Source organism: Onychomys torridus, chromosome 16 (genome assembly GCF_903995425.1).
Source record: "Onychomys torridus chromosome 16, mOncTor1.1, whole genome shotgun sequence".
NCBI lineage: Eukaryota > Metazoa > Chordata > Mammalia > Rodentia > Cricetidae > Onychomys > Onychomys torridus.
The window spans coordinates 19,907,189-19,927,424 of NC_050458.1; the positions used below are offsets into that span (position 1 = coordinate 19,907,189).

Here is a 20,236-nt window from a genome sequence, read left to right on the forward strand (position 1 = left end):
AAATGATTAAAAACAGAAGAATGAAGTTATGTCAGTTGCAGGAAAAAGGATGCAACTGTAGGTAATCATCAAGCAATTATGATTAGTGGGTACTAGACATTGCAGATAAGTAATGTCATATATATGTATATATATGTCATAAAAATAGAAGCAAATTGGGAAAAGGAATTACAATATATAGTTGCATGAAAATGGCCTTGTGTAATCCTGCATAAGAAAAGAAAATGTCAGTCCCAAAAGAGGTCAGTGAAGCATGTGAAGAAAGAAAACAGCTTGCTCTGGACTTACCCCCTCGCAATGTTTTTTTTTTTACCAAGGTTTTTTTCTAGTTTGGGGCAGGTTAGTTTACCTGTTGTCACTGTCCCTTATATGTATATTGAGACTAGCAAACAGTAAGGGCCAAGGTAAAGAAATATGAAAAATTGATGTGACAATTTACTATATGATCTACATATAGTAAACATTTAAAACTCATCAGTTTTTATCAAGAATAGCATTCAGTGTCTGTTGGGGAGTTTTGCTTTCTAGAAACAATGTCTGCTATTAAGATACCAAGAATGCCCATTATATCAGCAAATGTGGATAAATCTGAGGATTATAGAACACTTCATACCACTGCTGTGTGTTGTATAAAGCACATCCCCACTCCCATCTCTCATGGATCAAGCGGAAGTATAATGTCAGGATGACTTTCCAGTCTCCTCCTGTGCTTCCCAAAACATAACTGGGAGTGTTCTGACCCAGCTGAGTTTATAACAAGAACAGTTAATCAAACGTGGTCACCACATTGACATCCTGGCTGCTCACAGATGGAACACAGAAGAACAAAGGCTTTCTTTCAGTAGAGACAATCTCTTGAAAGGCATCAGAAGTTTTGCATGAAAGCAAGGGCAAACATTGATTATGTTGCTTGCAAATGTCAAAGAGCTGTGGGGCCATTGTCAATGGCAAGAGGGGCAGCCAGAACTTCAGAGAAGATGGGCCTGGCTTCAGATGATGAGCTGTTTTAAGAGTGTTTGTCATGGTTTCTGAACAGTGAGTAAAAACTAACATTTACTATGCACACATTATGTAATTTTTTAGAATAAGTCTTATTTTTTATTTATTTTTTTGTCAGCATCCAGAAGGAGTAGATCAAGATAGGTGGGGCAAAAATCTTAGTTTTCCTGTGTAAAGTGTACACTTCAGTGAATGTAAGCAAACTGTGTGTCAGACAAAATTGTTCTGGAAAAGGTATTGAAATGATAAGGCATGTTGTAAATGCACACTTGGTTGAATTACATGACAAGGCCAATGGCTAAGCATATTTAGCTCTGTTAATTCCTACCATATTCTTATTGGTTGAGCAGAGTTACTCATGTCTATTTCAGAAGTTAGGAAATGGGAGCACAGAGTGCTTAAATAATTTCCCTGAAGTAACAGCATTAGGTGTTCAAGTCAGGATTTAAAATCCAGGCACATCAAATGTTATTTTTATTCTTTTTCCTTCTTGGTTTTTTTCTTTTCTTTTTTTTAAAATGTGTTCTTTAAAATAGTTCAAACACTCATATTTCAAATGCAAAATGACACCTGAAGCATGCATCCTCTCTCTGTGACCACCTTCCCTCTTGCCTCCTGGGTGTAACTTACATTAGTTTCATTTACATTATTCAATGTAATAATGTAAACAAATATATAAACAAAGCATGTGCAGAGAGAAAATATTTCTCCCTTTTGGGCAAATGTACAGTCTGCATATGGTTCTGCATCTTGCTTTTTTATTTTTCATGCTTTCCCAAGGGCCCTTCTTCATTTCTCATCTACAGGTTCAGAGACCTCTAGTAACTAGTAACTGTGTGTGCCATGATATACTTAGCTGCTTCTCTAAAGGGAGTCACCTATGTTTTTCCAAAAACATATATATTTTTAAAAGAGACTCTAAAAACAAAACAGAAACATACAAAAAATCCAATCATTGAAAAGACAAAATTCTTTCCTCAAAAATGGAGTTCTTTAGGAGCTGAGAAAACGGCTCACAGGGTAAGCATTTGCCGCGCAACGACTCAAAACCAGATAGGTTCTCAGGACCCACACAAGAAGCCAGATGTGGTGATGCACATCTGTCACTCCAGCACTATGTGTGGTGTGGTGTGCGTGTGTGTGTGTGTGTGTGTGTGTGTGTGTGTGTGTGTGTGTGTTAGAATTTGTATGTGGAGACAGGCAGATCTTCGTAGCTCACTGACAAGCCAATCTAGAGAAGTGGGTGTGCTCCATTGCCAGTTGCACAAACTAAGGTAGGTGGAAAGTGATAGAAAACATCCTACATCAACCATTTTTTTTTGAGCTGAGGATCGAACCCAGGGTCTTGCACTTGCCAGGCAAGTGCTCTACCACTGAGCTAAATCCCCAACTCCTATATCAACCTTTATCTCCATATGTGCACGTGCACACATGCACGCGCACACACACAGACACACATGGTGATATCATCCAAGGTGATAACCACCTTTAAAAATGGTTAGTTCTGTTTATTTTAACAGAGTTAAATACCAATGTAATAGATTAGATATTTTGTCCTCCAAACAGTCTCATTCGTTGAAGTTGTAATCCTTAAGGTGTGGTTTAAGGAGATGGGACCTCTGATAGAGGATTGGGCCTTGAGGGTAGGATTTTCATGAATAGAATAAATATCTTTGGTAGGGACCTCAGAGTGATTATGTCTCGCTTCTGACATATGAAACACAGTGGGAGGGCTCAGTTAGAATGGCCCATGAAGTTGCTTTGACTAGTCCTTGAATCCTCTAACACTTGGACCCCAGACTTCCCAGTATTCAAAAGGATGAGAAATAAATTCTATTGCTTTTTGCTGTCATGGTGAATATTGATTATGAAGTTGACAGAATCTAGGATCATGCAGGATACAAATTTCTGGGTATGTCACAGAGGTTGGAAGGCCCACTCTAAATGTAGATGGTACCATTGTGTGGGCTGGGGTTCAGGAGTGAATAAGAAGGAGAAAGGGAACAGAGCACTGGCATTAATTTCTCTCTGCTTTCTGAATGTAGGAATAATGTGGCTAGCTGCCCCATCCTCCTGCTGCCATTCTCTCCCTTCTAGGTATACCCTACCAGGTGTAACAAGTACACCCTCAAGCTGTGAGATAAGATAAACCCATCCCCCTTAAGTTGCTTTCATCAGGCATTTAGTCACAGAAATAAGAATAGTAACTACAATACAACAACCTAAATAGTTCGAGATATTTACTATAGCAGCTTGACTGGATTATGCAATCAACACCAACAAAAACATGCTTTGCACCAGAGTAATAATTTTATGTCTCCCAGCACTGTATCCCTTTTCTATAAACTGTGAAAGTATGACCCACTTTCCTGAAGACACAGGTCCAGAGACTTTCAAAAAGACAGAAAAAACATTGCGGAACACTTGTACTTATTTGACATATTGTTGCTGTAGCTTAGTATTTAGGGGTTTGAAGAATCAAGTATTTAATATTGAATCACCCCTGTAGTGAACTGCCATATGATATGCATGTTAAACCAACAAGCTCCCTTGAGTAGATGGAACATTGATTCTTATTAGACCAAGCCTAGACCCCCAATAATTTAAAGCTTCACCAGATCTCTTTACATCTTCTATTATCAATGTTCAAACATCTTGTCAATTTTGTTTCCCTTTCTCAAAAAAGGAAATTATCACTTCAATAACACTGTAGATATTTTTAAAGAATGCCTGACATAAAGGGATTTTGAACACTAACATGTGAAGGACAAGCACTAAGAGAGGCAATAAAAATTCAGAGAGAAATACCCATGAGCTAAGAGAACATTAGTTTCTTCCAAAGGGAGTGGGATGAAAGAATACAGAATGTACAGCTTTTCAATGAGGGTAGAGTGGGAGATGCCAACAACGAAATTAGAAAGATTGTGCTTAGGACTTTCCCAGAACACAGACAGGCATTTAGCTTAGTAGGCTTAAATAGTATCTGAAGAAGACTCTGGGCAATGAATACTGAAGATGATTTTGTGAGGCATAGCCTAGGCAGGGGGAAAGGAGCAAAGGAAGATGTCAAAGGCATGCTCCATGAGGATAAGTCTTTTTCTTGTCATCAACATAGGAGGAAAAGAAAGCTCCTAGAAAGTCCAGACACCAAATAGAGCCTAGAAAGAAGAATGCTGTAGAAGCTACAAGTTAATGTGCTCTGATTAAACAACAGTACAACTTTATAGTGGATTCAGAAAAGATGGGCAAGTATAATGAATATAAGTGAGGTAATCCACAAGTGTATTTCCCAGAGCAAACCATCATGAAAATATGGTATAATCATTATACATATGTAAAAATATGAGTTTTATATTTTGAAAAATTGAGCCATGCTATGAATCAAATTTTCCATATGCCTTCACCCTCATTTCTCAGCTCTTTTTCTGACATTATGTATTCTTTAAAAGGGAATTTTGATGCCTGGATTACATAAAGTTTAAGTAGAATTATTTGCTTTTTTTTCCATTTTAGAAATAGTGCTGTGATGACATTTCTTGTCATAAGTCTTATTATCTCTATTTACTTCTTAAAAGAAACTTAAAGGTGTATCAACATGTCACATTCAAATTACTCAGTTTATCCATTCCTATGACTCACCACCAGGAGTCTCTAGAGACAAACTTCGAACAAGCATATTAAAGAGCCGACACCATTTTTGCGTCACTGTCTATATTTATCCTTCTGCAGCACACATCTTTCAGGCATTGCATTATTTCCTCTAGGCTAGTGGTTCTCAACCTTCCTAATGCTTCAAACATTTAATAGAGTTCCTCATGTTGTGGTGGCCCCCAACAGTAAAATGATTTCAGGGCTACTTCATAACTATAATTCTGCTATTGTTATGAACCATAATGTAAATATCTGATATGCAGGATATCTGATATACAACCCAAATGGTTTGTGACCTACAGGTAGAAAACCACTGCTCTAGACAAATGGACTGTTCCTAGGTTAATCTAAATGCAATAATATAAAACTTGGCTGACCCAGATTTCTCCAGTATGCATACAATAACTATATCCTGAATATTGAAAACTACCCAATGCTCTAAAAAACACTTACTTAATCATCCTTTCATTTAAAATGATGCATGATGGGCAACAAAAGAAGAAAAAGAACAGTTGATGGAAGGTTATATCTCTCAAATAGTATGTAAATGCATAGGTTACATATAGTGGGACTTAAGAGTTTTCTTCAAATTTTGGATTTTCTTGACACTACAAAGTTATAGGGATCTTACGTGCTCTCAATATATAGAAGTTCTTCATGACACTATTGAGTTACACAGCCTTAACAGTCCAAATTTAAATTCTCTAGTTTATATTCTAAATCATTCTATTCTCAATAGGTTAATAGAGTTTCCAAAACCTCTAAAGTATATGCATGCATTAATTCAGTTAAGTAAAGGTACACTTAAGACATTTCCCCTCTAATTAGCCAATGAAAAGCAAAGTAAAACAAAATATATCAAAACCTCATCTCGAGCACAGGCCATATTAACTTTAGAATTGCTCAAATTCTAAGACCTCCTCAGAATTATTGTTCAGATGAGGGCAGCCAGGACTGTGCTATGCAGTCGTGCAGCCTGAACACCACACAACTCTGGAGGGAGCAATTGGACCCTGATCAATGTGATTGGAACTCTCTGGAGTTGTACAGTAAGCAGTCTATACAGCTGTCCACGATAACCTTGAAGTTGGCGCCCGGAATTCCACTTGTGCACCCATTACTTATTTATGCATCTTTCTCTCTGGTGAGCAATGAAAACGAAAAGTTTTAGAGCGAAGTTGTCTTTCGAGCTACCTGCTTCTTTTCTTTTAATGAAGAACATCCTGTAAGGCAACAATAACAAAGTTTCCTGGCTCCCCTCTGTCACAAAAGATCACATTTTCTGGCTTCCCATGTTCCCAGGCAACCACCCACCAGGAAGCAGCAGGCTACCTTGTGTGAGTAACTGCAGGTTTCTGACTTCTTCTCGCACCTTCAGTTGGAGCACCTGCTGCAGGATGTGCTGTCGCTGGTTCTCCTGGGCGATCCCCATGCGTTCCAGCTTCTTGTCTGTGAGTCTCAGCAGGGCTCGCCCTGCAGGGGGGTAAGAAATGGAGAGAGAGGCAAGTGAGCAATACCCTGGGGGAATGACTTGCATCTTGGTTTTGGCTAGCCCCAACAAAAAAAGTCTATAACTAAGTGCAGATGATGTAGAACAGAGGGACCCCCATGGTCTATGTTGATAGGAATGATGATGTGCTCAGAGAAACCCACTTTTGCAAAAGAGAGCACTGGTTTTTATGTAATGGTGGCAACCTTCAGTAGACACAAACAATGAAGTAGGTAAAGCAGCAAACTTTAACTTGCATATTTGGGTCATCAGTTGCTGGTTTCTATGGAAACAGTGCTCTTCACTGGGTGATGGGTTCTCAGGCTGGCCAGTGTGCCCCTTTTTGACACCCCAGCTACAGAACCAGATGCTCTCACTATGCTTATGGGAACTCCAGCAGCAATTCTGCTTTTGTGAAACACACGTTTAGGTCTGCTTTTGATCTGAAGACATCCAGCTCCCTGGCTGCAGCTATGGGAAGCTCTGCTCACCCCAACATTTGCTGAGGATAAAAGACCCAAAAAGAGGAGGTTAAGAGGAGACAGGGGAAGGGTGCCATTCAGGAGAGTAAGACCAGGAGCTCTGGTGCTTATGATGCCACATATCTAGGCCTTGGCAACACTGCATGCCTCCCTTCCAGCTCCGTTTTCTCCAACTCCAGATATCTGTATGTTTTTCTTCTACCTTGATTTCTATGAAGTCCCCAAATTATGCCCTACTGTTCATTTACCTTGAAATAAGCATCCTTCACTCGCATCGCTTACTCTAAGAGAGCGATCTTGTTAAATGCCCACAGTACCATTCACTCCTTTTCCATAGCCTCAGCTGTCACACCTGCGGGTGGATCTCTTATCATTTCTATCATGAGGAAGAGACAGAAGCAGCTGCCTGCGATCAATGGCAAGTCTGTGAGTACCATTTTATAGAGATGTTGGAAACTGTTGAGAAGTCTACACCCATGTCTTGGGTGCGTGCATGTTCTTTTCCTAAACACCACTCTCCCTTCTCTAATATCCATGTTTAAATCTACATTAGAGTTGCTTCCTAACAAACTGTGACTCCGCTTCCTTTGGAAGAAAGAAATGAAATGTTCTATCACCTTAGCAAAGAACCCAAAAACTGGAAGGTGAAGTTAATGGGCATTTCTATCAAAGAAACAAGAAAGCCCATGAATGTAGCTGATGACTGGCCAGCCTGTGAATAGATACAGGTGGATGGAGAGGAGCAGCTAGGAGAGTCAGTGCTGTTCAGTCTTCATCTTCCCATCCTGTTAACCCTTGCACAGAACACTAGTCAAGATAAGCCAGGATATATGCTGCATATGATGGCTTAAAATGATACAACAGAGCTTCCTGGTTTATCCTGAATGTTTTTTCTTTGCTTGCTTGTGAGAGAGGGTCTTAACAAGTAGCCCATGCTTGCCTTAATATTCTCCTGCCTCACACTTCCAAGTACAGGAAATTATGGTGGAGAACTATGCCTAGCTTTATTCTGCATGCTGATTGCAAGTCTGCCTTCCTTGAACTTGGTAACATTGATAGTCAAAGCAAAGGTAGAGAAAGGTGCTTTGTATCTCATTCACCAATGGTGAATGCTTGTCCTATTTATTAGCCAGGAGCAATGTCGTGGCCCTTCCACTTAGAAAAAAAAGGCAACTGTATATTGTGACATGCAAAGATTCTATCCAAGCCTCTGCCCTTAAGTGAGGTGGGTAGAGTATGGTAGGCAGGAATATTGGATGGGAATATTGATGACATGACCATGGATCATCTGGGAGGAAAGTGTGTGTGTGTGTGTGTGTGTGTGTGTGTGTGTGTGTGTGTGTATGTGTGTGTGTGTGTGGTGACAGTGATCTACAGCTTCTGTGGCATCCTGATGGAAGAAGTCCCATAGATAGAGCCCAGGCTTGGTTCCACCAGATGACCATGGTAACCAAGAAAAAGAAACAAGAGGACAAAAGCAGACACATTCCCTCGCCATTGCCTTCTACAGCAAGGTAAAGTAACAGCCTTGGAGGATGTCATAACTGATTTGTTACCTTGCATGGCCAAAGAGGCTTTGTAGAAGTGAGTGAAATATAAGGACCCCAAGATGGGAGAATATCATATATCACCCAGGCAGCCCATCAAGTGTCACTACAAGGGGAGAGAGAGAGAGAGAGAGAGAGAGAGAGAGAGAGAGAGAGAGAAGAAGAAGAAGAAGAAGAAGAAGAAGAAGAAGGAGGAGGAGGAGGAGGAGGAGGAGGAGGAGGAGGAGGAGGAGGAGGAGGAGGAGGAGAGGATGATGATGATGTAGAAATGCAAACAGGAGTTAGAGTGGCCAGGAGCTATGGAGTTTCTATAGATTCTAGAGGCTAGATCTTCACTGGTTCTTATGAGGAGAATAGATTGGAGGCTGGGACATGGAGAAGAGTCAAAACAGGAAGTGATGGTGCCACAAATCCCAGTCAAGGGGCAGGAGCGGTAAGGCTCCTGGCTCTATTTTTGTGATTTTACAATTCCTAGAAGTAACGTGGAGGAAAGGAGGTCCTCAGTTCCCATTTAGGTTTCCAAACTTATCCACGATGGCTGGTGGCCCCTTTTATGAGCAGGAAACTGAATCACAGCTTTAGGAAGGGATGTGATGGAGGAAGGAAATCTGGTCCGTTCCTGCTAGTCTATCTCCAGCAAACATCTGGGATCTTCAGAAGTAATGAAAAAGATAGAACTATAAAAGAAGGCGATTCAAATGTCCTTTATTCTCATTCCTTCATCCCTTCAATGCTCTCCTCAACTCCCCCCGCCCCCCAAAGCATTGAGATAGCAGGTGGCATTGGTAGATCATAGTAGGAGTCACAGGACTAAGAGGTTATCGCTGTGACCTAACCTCTGTTAAAAATATTCACAGGACCCCTTGACAAGGGCCAGGGAATACTCTGTGAAAATGTTCACACAGCAGAAACTTGGGTTTGGTATTCTGGTAACAACCTTGAAAAACTCAAGTGTTGATGCATCTGAAGCTTCAGTCTGTCCATAAAGGCATTATTGTATATGTCCTCTAGCACGCCAATTCCATAAACATAGGCCTGCTGGTTAACTTCATAAGCCAACTTGACTGGGCCATGAGATATCCAGATATTTAGTTACTGAGTGTTTCCAGATAATATGAATAATTAATTATTTTTAAATTTTCATATATGTGTGCTGTATTTAAGCTGTTCCTCCTCTTCCCTCCAGCTCCTTCTGTGTACCACTCCTACCTACCCATTCCCTCTCAAATTCATAGCCTGCTAAAAATTATTATATACACAAATAAATACATAAATACAGCCTGCTGTGTCCATTTAGTGTAGCTCATATGTACATGTTTTAAGACTTACTACTTGGTACTAGATAATCAGTCAGGGGACTCATCCCTGGGGGAAGATTGATCCTTCCTCTCTCAGCAATCATTAATTGCCTGTATCTCTTCATCAAGGGGCCCAGGCAATTAATCCCTTGGGACATTTCACCAATCAGAACTGGGATGTCAATTGGAATTCAGGTTTTGTTTAAGCAACTATGCTTCTGAGAGTTCATGGGCATCTTTTTCGTCATATAGAGATGACAGTCTTGTAGCAGATGTTCTGGCCCTCTGGCTCTTATATTCTTTCCACCCCTCTGCTGTGATGTCCCTGAGCCTTAGGTCATTGATCCTAGAGAAAAACCTATTACTGCCACTTTCCCAAACCAGTATTTAACTGCAATCTTAACACTTACTCTTATTCCCACAGGTAAGTGTAGATCATCAAAGAAACATCCTTTTGCAGCAGGTGGGGATGATTACAGAAAACTACAACTGGTCAAAATGCAGAGAAACACTGACTGTGAGGTGCTCAGAATTCTTACATCTACAACACAACCCCTACACCTAAGGCTCAGAGATTGGTAATTAAAGTGATAGAATAGATAAGGCAGATTGCTTCCTATAACATATAGCAGCTCTTGCCTCTGGGCTCAAATGAGGACATCAGGTCTACAGATTTTAAATTTGGCAATTTCTATAATTCCATGAACCAATTTATTTTATCAGTCTATCAACCTGTGTATTCTCTCTCTCTCTCTCTCTCTCTCTCTCTCTCTCTCTCTCTCCCTCCCTCTCTCTCTCTCTCTCTATCTATCTATCTATCTATCTATCTATTTATATATATATATATTCCCACTACTTCTGTTTCTCTGGAGAATTGCAATACTGTATAAAATTTCCCTGTCAGATTCCCTATGCTGGCACATAATAGTACTTACAAATACATATTAAATCCATAATTTTAAGCACTGCTTAAGTAATGTTCAGACTATTTTCTTTACCCACATATCGATGACTTCCGATTTCCAGGTCTTTAAATTACTGTCATTTCTGATGTAAGGGACTTGATTGGCAACAGTCAAATAAAACAAATGTGAGAGCCTGGCCATGGTAGGAACTGGCAGCTGCATTGGTGGGTGAAGAGCACATGAACACCTGCTGTCAGAAAGAATGGAGACCTTGAGGCTGAGTACCTGACTTTCCTGAAGGCTGAAGGCAGATGAGGGCTTTGTTCTGGGTTTAGACAGACACCACCAACCAGCAGCAGCTCAGGTGAGCAGCGGGGCAGAAAGTGGAGTTAGCATGTGGAACAAGTTAATAGTTTTCTCTGTTGCTATACCAAATTGCCATGAGGATGGGCACTTAACACAACTGAAATTTATTCCACAGAGATATGGAAACCAGAATCTCAACATCAGTTTCACCGGGCTGAAACCACATGCCCTCCCGTAGCTGACGGGGCAGAATCTGGTTTTAAATACTTTATTTAGCTCTGCCAGGGTTCATTTGGTTGTGGTCATATCACCATAAACTTTACCTTCATTTCATATCACTTTCTGATCATATATATATTATATATGTATGTATATATAATATATATATTATATATACATACACATATGATCTCTAATCTCTAATCCTCCTATGATAACACTTGTGGTTAGCAGTAATACCACCTGAATAATCCAGGATAATTGGCTCATGTGGCGCTCCTTAGACACATCTACAAAGACTCCTTTGCTTAGAGGACAAGCGCCAAGCATTAGGCACCACTGTCTTTGCAGGTCTTTATTCAGTCAACCAAAACTAAAAGTAACTTTGGAGCCTCTTGTGTGTGGCACAGGACTCCATGTCTACATGAAGGTGTGAGGCTCAGTGAAAGTGGCTTCAGGCAAAGACTTGGGTCTGGATATGTCTCTGACCTTCAAGTCCAGTCTGGTCCTGGGTGCCCTTCCACTTCATAGACACCATCACAGGCTTTCAAGATAATGGTTCTACGCTGAAGATGTGAACGGCAGCTGTAGGTGTAGCCTCATCTTTGTTCCTATTGAGATTTCTCAGTGCCATTTTTCCTGGGAGAGGCACTGAATTCCAGGGTCTTTTCTCCTCGAAATGATTCCCAGGCTAGTCTCCAGTAAATGGTCAGTATGTATTGAGTTAGTTCAAATTGAGTTAGTTCAAATCCATTCTCAGGAAAGGCTTATGTTATGCACTAACCAATTGTCCCTGGGTCTTAACGTCAGCCCCATTGAGAGCATAGTCAGCATTCTTTAGTTAACCTAGTTGTCCCATTACTCCAAAATGGGAATATTTAGACCCAAGAATGAGGACAAAGTAGAAAATAATAAAAAACATGGGGTTATCAGACTCAGAAAGACAAACATGGTATGTACTCACTCATAAGTGGATACTAGATGTAAAGCAAAGGATATTCAGATTATAACCCACAGCTCCAGAGAAGCTGGGTAACAATGAGGACCCTAAGAGGGGATGCATGGATCACCCTGGGAAGGAGAAACAGATGAGAGCTCCCTGAGTAAACTGGGAGTGAGGGGGGAGCAATAGAGGCGATGGGATGGGATGGGATGGGATGGGATGGGATGGGATGGGATGGGATGGGATGGGAGATGAGAATAGGAGGGAACGGGATGGTTGAGGTGGGGGGAGGGGTGGACTGGGAGAGCAATGAATGAGATATCTTGATAGAGGGAGACATTATGGGAATAGGGAGAAACCTGGTGCTAGGGAAATTCCCAGGAATCCACAGGATGACTCCAGGTTAGACTGCTAGCAATAATGGTGAGGTTTCTGAACTGGCCTACCCTGGTAATCAGATTGGTGAATACCCTAACTATCATCATGGAGCCTTCATCCAGTAACTGATGAAAACAGATGCAAAGATCCACAACTAAGCACCAGGCCGAGCTCTGGGAATCCAGTGGAAGAGAGAGAGGAGGGATTATATGAGTAAGGGGGAGGGTCGTCAAGATCATGATGGGGAAATCTACAGAGACAACTGAACTAAGCTCATAGGAACTCACAAACTTTAGACCAACAGCTGTGGAACCTGCATGGGACCTTACTAGACCCTCTACATACAGGAGACAGTTGTGTAGCTTGGTCTGTTTGAGGAGCGCTGGCAGTGTGATCAGGATCTATCCCTGATGCATGAGCTGGCTTTCTGGATCCCATTACCTATGGTGGGAAACCTTGCTCAACCTTGAGGCAGGGGGGAGGGGCTGGGTACTGCCTCAACTGAATGTTCCAGGCTTTGCTGTCTCCCCCATGGGAGAACTTGCCCTTTTGGAGGAGGGGACAAGGGGTGGGTCCGGCGGGGTTAGGTGGGAGTAGGGGGAACAGGAAGAAGGATGAGAATCTGTGTATGTAAAATGAGTAAAAATGTTTTCTAAATTTAAAAAAGCATGAGGTTATGAGCTAATAGATATGGATTAATATTCAGTAAGGCATGATCTGAGTTTCTCCATTTTCAAAATGTGGATGAAAACTACATTACTTCATAGACTGTAACAACAGAATGGAATGAAACATGTGCACATCCTCTTTAACCTGGAACCACTGGCATGATGCAAATTTGGTGTCACAGATGTTTTGCTGGCTGCTACCTCTTCACACTCACAGGGCTCCTGTTCCTTCTCCTGTGACAGCAATAACAATAGCAAACATTTACTATGTGTTAAACACCGTCCTAAGAGCTTTACACAGATTATCTCACTTTTAAATGATTCTGTGAAAGTACCATGTTTATCCATGGCTGATTAAGAGCTATAAAACACCTAAAAGCTCTATGTCTTATTAAGAAGCTGCAAATTTGGGAGAGGCCATGCTGCTCAGCATCCTCTAACTGACTGCTGGGGAATTCTTCACATGAACCTCACATCCTCCTTCCCCCCAACTTCCTCCCACTCCCCCATCCCTGGTCAGGCTCTTCATTTGGTTACTCGGTTCCTAGTTGGTGGCACCATTTGGGGTTTTAGGAGGTGTAGCCTTGCTGGAAGAAATACACCATTGGAGACAGGCTTTGAGGTTTCTCATCCAAGTACCATTTCCAGTTTGCTGTCTCTGCTTCTAGCTTAGGGATGTGGAATTCTCAGATGTTCCTGCCATTGTGCCTGCCTTCTGCTACTCTTCCCTGACATGATGGCCATGATGGACTCTTTTCTGTCTGGAATGATAAGCCCCAAACAAACTCTCCTTTTATAAGTTGCTTTTGTCACAAAAAATAGAAAAGTAACTCATCAAGCCCATTTCTGCACAGGGACTCAGGTCAGTGAGTTGGAGGGTCTAGGAATGGTCACCATCTCTGATAGCTTAAAGAAAAAGGGGACCATGAACACAACACCACCATGCAGCAGAGAGTGACAGAGGATGGGGGAGGGTGGCTGTGATCGCTGCTGTTCAACAGATTCATCTAGTCATTTATCACAGACTACGAGCCCATCATGGACTGAATTTGCTCCTCTACAAAGAACTAGAAAGACAGCGAAAAAGACAAGTTTCACATCAGTGACAAAGCACTGTGTGTGTGTGTGTGTGTGTGTGTGTGTGTGTGTGTGTGTGTGATCCCTTGTATGTGGTACCTTATGGTATTTCAGGGACTTCGAGCAAAGGACAAAGTATTGAGGTGAATAAGAGGGAGAAGGGAATACAAGGCACAGGAAACAAGTTCTGAGAGACAGAAAGGTACATTTAGGAGCTCTGAGACGCTCTCCACTGAAGCTTCCCAGAGTATGGAGAGTATAGAAGGAAGGAGGGAGACAGGCAGGCAGGCACATGTGGGCCTTCCATGCCTCTGATACAGCTCTTGGTCTCAGTCTTCCCCTTTCTTCCCCTACAGTTTGGAAGGGTGGAAGAAATGGTGTTTGTTCAGTCACAAGCCCCATCAAGATCATTAGGACATCCATTGTCTTTATCTCTATGGCTTTCTTGTCCATCACTGTAAGAGAACTTCACTTTCATATTTTGGGAGCTGCTCTTTCTCCTTTGGGGAATCTTTTGACAACTGATAAAAAGAATTCTCCTGTAGTATTTTTCAGCTCTCAAAAAGAAATCACTTTTTTGCTTATTGTGTTGATTTTTATTTCCAGTTTCCTTCCTACACCTTGCCACAGTGCAAGTTCAGTGAATATGGGGCTTCACTGATGTTTCCAAGTCTCTAACCTGAGTGTGTCTCCATTCTGGCACTAAACAAATGTTTGTTAAATTAATGTTGTGTGGATGTGACTCAGACAGAGCAAATATAAGTTCCTTACTGGAATTGTTATGGTTGCTAAGAGGAAAAGTTCTCTTTCCTTCTTAGGACCTCTCCCAAGTTATAATATATACTATATTTGACATTTGACATTAGTGGTTGTCTTTGTTGTCGTATGCAGAGAATTGGCTAGGGAATTAAGCCAACAGTGAGCAAAGCTGAGAAAGTAGGAGAGAAATAGGAGATGGTGAGGAAGCGGTAGAAGAGAGAGGAAGACAGTATTATTTGATTTTCCGAACGCAGCCTTGCCTGAGGTCAGACACCCTGAGTTTCTCAGTTACAAAAGTCAATATATGATGGGGGGGGGGGGAGCTGAGCTGGTTGAATGGTGAGTGGCAGGTTCTATTTTATGTGTCAATGTCAGCTAAGCCACCACGGCTTCCCCATTCCCGTCTGAAGAAATGACATCTTGAATAGGTGAATAAAAACGACAGGACTCTGATGTTTTATACAAGTTAGTCACTGGAAAGTACTGGCCTTTTAATTGTTTTTCCTCAGAATGCATTTCAAATTCACCTTAAATTTGACCATATACTCTGTCTGCTTCACGTGCCCAGAGGGTCCTGTCCTCCTTATACAATTACTTCAGAGGTCACAAATTCAAATGCTTCCATTGTCAGGATAATGTAATTGTGTGAGGATAACTGCTCCAAGGACCATTGAAATTAGTTGGGCTGCACAGTTTGATTTTTCTCCTGAAATAGACAATTTTAATCCTTTTTTTTTTTGCCCTGTAAAAGGACGGTTAGACTATGGTCCAACTGTAGCTATTGTTTTTGTTTTAAGTTACAAATACTGAAAACTCACAAGTTTTATGAAATTTAAATTTAAACCAGTTTAAAATTTACCTATGTTTTTTACACTATCATGATTACCCAAACAAATCATGTATATGGGCCATCTTTGGCTCACAGTGGACACTTTCAATGTCTTACTTCTCCCTCATTATGCCACTCATTTCTCAGTGGAAAGGAATTCTGGTGGCATTGTCTCTAAGGCTTTCAACAGACTGTAGGAATAGGGTCTGGCCTTTGCCACTGTACTCTGTTCAGACCATTCTAAACGAACAGTTCACCATGTCCAAGAGTAGTTAAGGGCCTTTAGGATTTTCTATTGCCTAACAATACACTGCAAATTCATCTTCCTAACCCCACAGCCTGATATCCCTGATTTTTTTTTTCCAAGATAGGGTTTCTCTGTGTAGCTTTGGTGCCTGTCCTGGATCTTGCTCTGTAGACCAGGCTAGCCTCCAACTCACAGAGATCCACCTGGCTCTGCCTCCCGAGTACTGGGATTAAAGGTGTGCGTCACCTCCGCCCAGCTCCCTGATTTCTTAAATGTGACAACAAATTTCCTGGTACCTGCACAAGCAAGGACTCAAAGGTCAGCCAACCCATTACCTCATTTCTTGGCAAGAAGACAAGACCAATACATCTCCTTTCACTTCTACCTGAGAACATAGCCCACTACGCAGCCTGGTCCTTCTTCACTTGGTAAGACTCAGACTGATTTTATTCCCTCCTTTGGGTTGAGGAAGAGAAGAGTTAGTGGAAATTTGCGCTGTGATTACTGTAAGTAATTTACAGGACTGATGGGAACTGCATATTGATTTTTTTAAACCAGTCTTAGGTAGAAAGCCTGTTTTAGACAGTCTACTTTTTTGGCTGACTATATTCAGGTGCTGATGATGTTAATAGGAGGGAATTGGAATAATATTAATTCCCATCTAAAATATAAATTCAGAAAGAAACTACTTATAGTACCTTTCAAACTGAGTAAAAACATGGCCTTGTTATTTTTAGCCTCTTGAAAAGTTGAATATTTTTATTTTGCTAATTGCAGTTACCAAATCATCTCCAAAAATTATTTTTAAAAATTCCTTAAAACATTTTTTTGGGGTGGGGGTTTGTTTTAGTCTTTGAGAAGACTCTGTAATAACTTCTCAGAGCAGTCAAAGTTGTGTGTGTGTGTGTGTGTGTGTGTGTGTGTGTGTGTGTGTGTATTTTTAAAGCAAGGAAGTCTCATACCAACCTAATGGAGATTATAGCTGAAGATTCATGGTACAATAAACTGCCTTCAAGGCCTTTCTGCTTTTGACAGGTAGACCATATTTTGAGGTATATTTGCTTTTATTTGTCAACATTCATCTGCACGTGGCAATCTTTGTTATTGAGTGTCACTGGGTAAACGATGCCTTGCATACTTTGCATGTTTTAAAATTAATCATCAAGAAGCGTGTGAGATGCCTATTGACAAGTATTTCCCCTCCTCAACGTTCTACTCATAGTCATAGCTCCAATGGACAGACACACATAGCTTTTGTCTATTAAAAAGAAAATGCTGGGTGCAACACATGAATTAACTTGAAATAGTACCAATGGCCAAAGCCACATTTAAATCCTGCTAGTAAGTTAACTTTGACCTTATTTTTAAAATGGAGAGATTCATTTTACCTTATACTTTTGCTTGTGTATGTCTGTATGTGTGCAGATATACACGTGTGTGCAGGAGTTATTCAAATGTGTGTGTATATATATATATATATATATATATATATATATATATATATATATATATATATATATATACATGTCAATGTTAGAGGGCAGCCTTAGTCTTTCCACAGGTGATCATCTGTTTTCAAAATTTCGGAGACACGTTATTGTATTGGCCTGGAACTCATCAACTAGGCTAGACTAGATACTCAGAAAGTACCAAGGCTCCTTGTCTCTGCATTCCCAGTGCTTGGATTACTGGTAAAATGTCCAGTTTTTATTATTATTTAAATAAGGGTTCTTAGTATTGAACTCAATTCCTCACACTTTCAAGGCAATGCTTTATCAACTAACTTAACTGTGAAATCTGTCTCACCTTTCTGTATACTCAAAATTTCATCAGGATTAGCATTAGTAAGTGACTGTTGGTCTAATTTCATATATGCACAATAGGAGACAGTGTTCTGGCTTTCATGGAGTTTATTTAAAGCCATCAAATCAGTAGTAATGAACAACTGAATGACAAAACCTGGCATCAATGACTATGAAGACCATGAGATCTACTATAAAACCCTAATAAAAAGAGGCCTGAAGGACAGGGCTAATCCCATGCTAGATTATTCAGGTATTAGCTACACAGCCATTGGTCTAACACTTCTCTCCAGGCTTTAGTTTTTTACCTGAAAAATGGAATGATAGTGTACCTTCTTCCACCCTGTTACGCTAGCAAGGAATCACTCCAGTCAGCAGAATACAGTCTTGTTGCTTCCTCTAGGAAGCTTACCTAAGGAAAGGAAAACATTCATCCTAGACTTCAAGGGGAGCTGTATAGGTCACACCCAAACTATGGCAGACATTTGAAAGATGGGATCCTGATGGATACTTGGAAACTGTTCACAAGAAGCAAGGCTCAAACGGAGAAACAAAATCTATTTTTTTTAACGTGTAAAATCTCGAAATGACATCATGATATGTAGCACTGTTGACTCTTGCGGCTGGGTACTTCTGTGACTCAAAGTGTGGCTGTCTTGTGTATTTCAGGATGCTCTCTACAAAATCTCTGGCTTTTTATCTAATGATGTCTTCCCACCTGTGCCAATTATAAATGCCTCCAAATTCTTGGCAAATAACTGATGGAGGACAAAGTTGGCTGAGGTGAAGAACCACTGATCTAGATGTTTGCTGTTAACCAGCTGCTTCTGAAAATGCCAAACCAGAAGGTAGATACCCTCATAATTCAGTCATAGGACTGATGTGGACAGGAAGGCAAAAACAACATAGAAGTCTGTATTAGAGACTTTTTAATCTATTCATGCCAATTTCATCCATGGGACTATGCTAGGATCGATTCATCATCTCTGTTTTACAGGGGAGAGAAATGTTGCTGCTGGAGATGTACACAGTTAAAAAAGAAAGTGTACAAATAGCAAGACAGGGATAGTTGAAGTAAAAACTTCCCTATTTTTGATCTTGGACATCTCAATGTACATAACAGAGCATTTCAATTGAGATATAACTTGAAGGGCCTTGGGAATGGAAGAGTAACGGACATTGACTGAAGTTTAATTATGGCTAGAAGAATGAATTAATTGATTGAATTCCAGCTTTAAAATGCCAAATCCAAGCTCAAGTTATACCAAAACCTTCATGTTTTTCCAACTTCCTCTTGCATTCAGCTTATTTTGGGTTCATTTTCATTATTGTTTATTCATTCTCACTACACAACGAGCTTTTTATGAATTGTAATGCTCATCTTACTCGCTTGCAATCACAGAGAATAGAGTGTTATTCAGAACAATGCTTTGAAATTCTTTGAGGTTGGAGGACCTTACACTTAACAGTTTGTTTTAGAATGCTGACTCTAGTGTAGTTGTGGTACTGCATTGCCTTCTTTTAATTTCACTTTAGATGGTATTTTCATTTTTGTGTCTAATTCTGTTTTTTGCTGTATTTGCAGAGACCTGATTTTAGAGAGAGAAGCCTCATGGCATTAAGCATGATGCCTACACAGGCTGGCTCTATGAACATGAATAATTGACTAAATGCTGCTGAGTCACAATTTCCACATCTGTAAAATAGAATTGACTTTAATTGCCTTGGGGTTTTTAATGTTAAAGTATAATAAAGTATTATTCTACTTTATATAATAAATGACCCAAAATATAAATTTATAAATTTAAAAATGTCTATAGTAGTACATGACTAAATATGTTTTTTAAATTAAATATTGTATAATAGTATGCCTTATAGAGGTTTTGCTCTTACATTTATTGTTTTATCACTATGAAATTTATTCACATGCCCATCTTCTTTTCTCACCCCTGGGCTTTTGATGAAATAACTCCAGTGCTCAGTAGTTGCTGAGTAAATGAATGGCTCTGCGAGCAAAGGAAAAGAAATGCCATCCCAAAAAGCAGACAAAGAAAGTGAAGGGAATTGTCCAAAGCTACATGATGAGTACATGTCAGAGCAAGGACTAGAACCAAGATGCTACATTTAGGGAGGCTATAGTTGCTTAGCTAGGGACTGTTCAGTTAAGAATGAATGGTCAGATATTAGGCCAGAGGCTGTGTAAGGGCCCAGAATACAATCCATGTCGTCTATGCCCATATTTACAGTTTCATGGGAAAACAATAAAAACACCACTCAGAGGAAGACATTATTTCAAAACAGAAAAGAATATGGTGCTTTTCATAAGAATAATATAAGCAATCCTAAATAAGAATATGGATGGTATGGCAAAAAAAATTGAAGGAAGCATCTTTTACCTACCTTCTGATAAACAGAGTGTGGAAGTGTTAAGGTGATAGTTTTGGGGAAAAATAAAATACACGCAAATTTTCTTGGAATACAGCCTTCTTATTAAAGCAAGAAATGAAGTGAGACTGATATATGGAATGTGAGAAGGCCTTGTATTTGAGATGAAGTTGGGGAGCTAGCTGAAGGCAAGATCATTCATGGTCTTGGTGGTAGATGAAGGACCTTGTTATTCACTTTATAATAAATACT

The 20,236-nt window shown here is 40.3% G+C and overlaps 1 protein-coding gene across 3 annotated transcripts in view; it reads right to left on the reverse strand.

The window, feature by feature from the left end:
- Samd12 (sterile alpha motif domain containing 12) overlaps positions 1-20,236 on the reverse strand; it is a 428,150-nt gene that overhangs the window by 181,879 nt on the left and 226,035 nt on the right. The window contains exons 4-5 of one of the 3 annotated variants that reach the window (XM_036208634.1): positions 5,983-6,123; positions 5,104-5,112 (exon numbers count right to left, since the gene is read on the reverse strand). In XM_036208634.1, the coding sequence (XP_036064527.1) occupies positions 5,108-5,112; positions 5,983-6,123 (146 nt within the window). In that variant the 3' untranslated portion in view covers positions 5,104-5,107. Of the gene's footprint in view, positions 1-5,103; positions 5,113-5,733; positions 5,792-5,982; positions 6,124-20,236 lie in introns of those variants that run through there. The other 2 variants (XM_036208633.1, XM_036208632.1) reach the window with 2 other exon arrangements.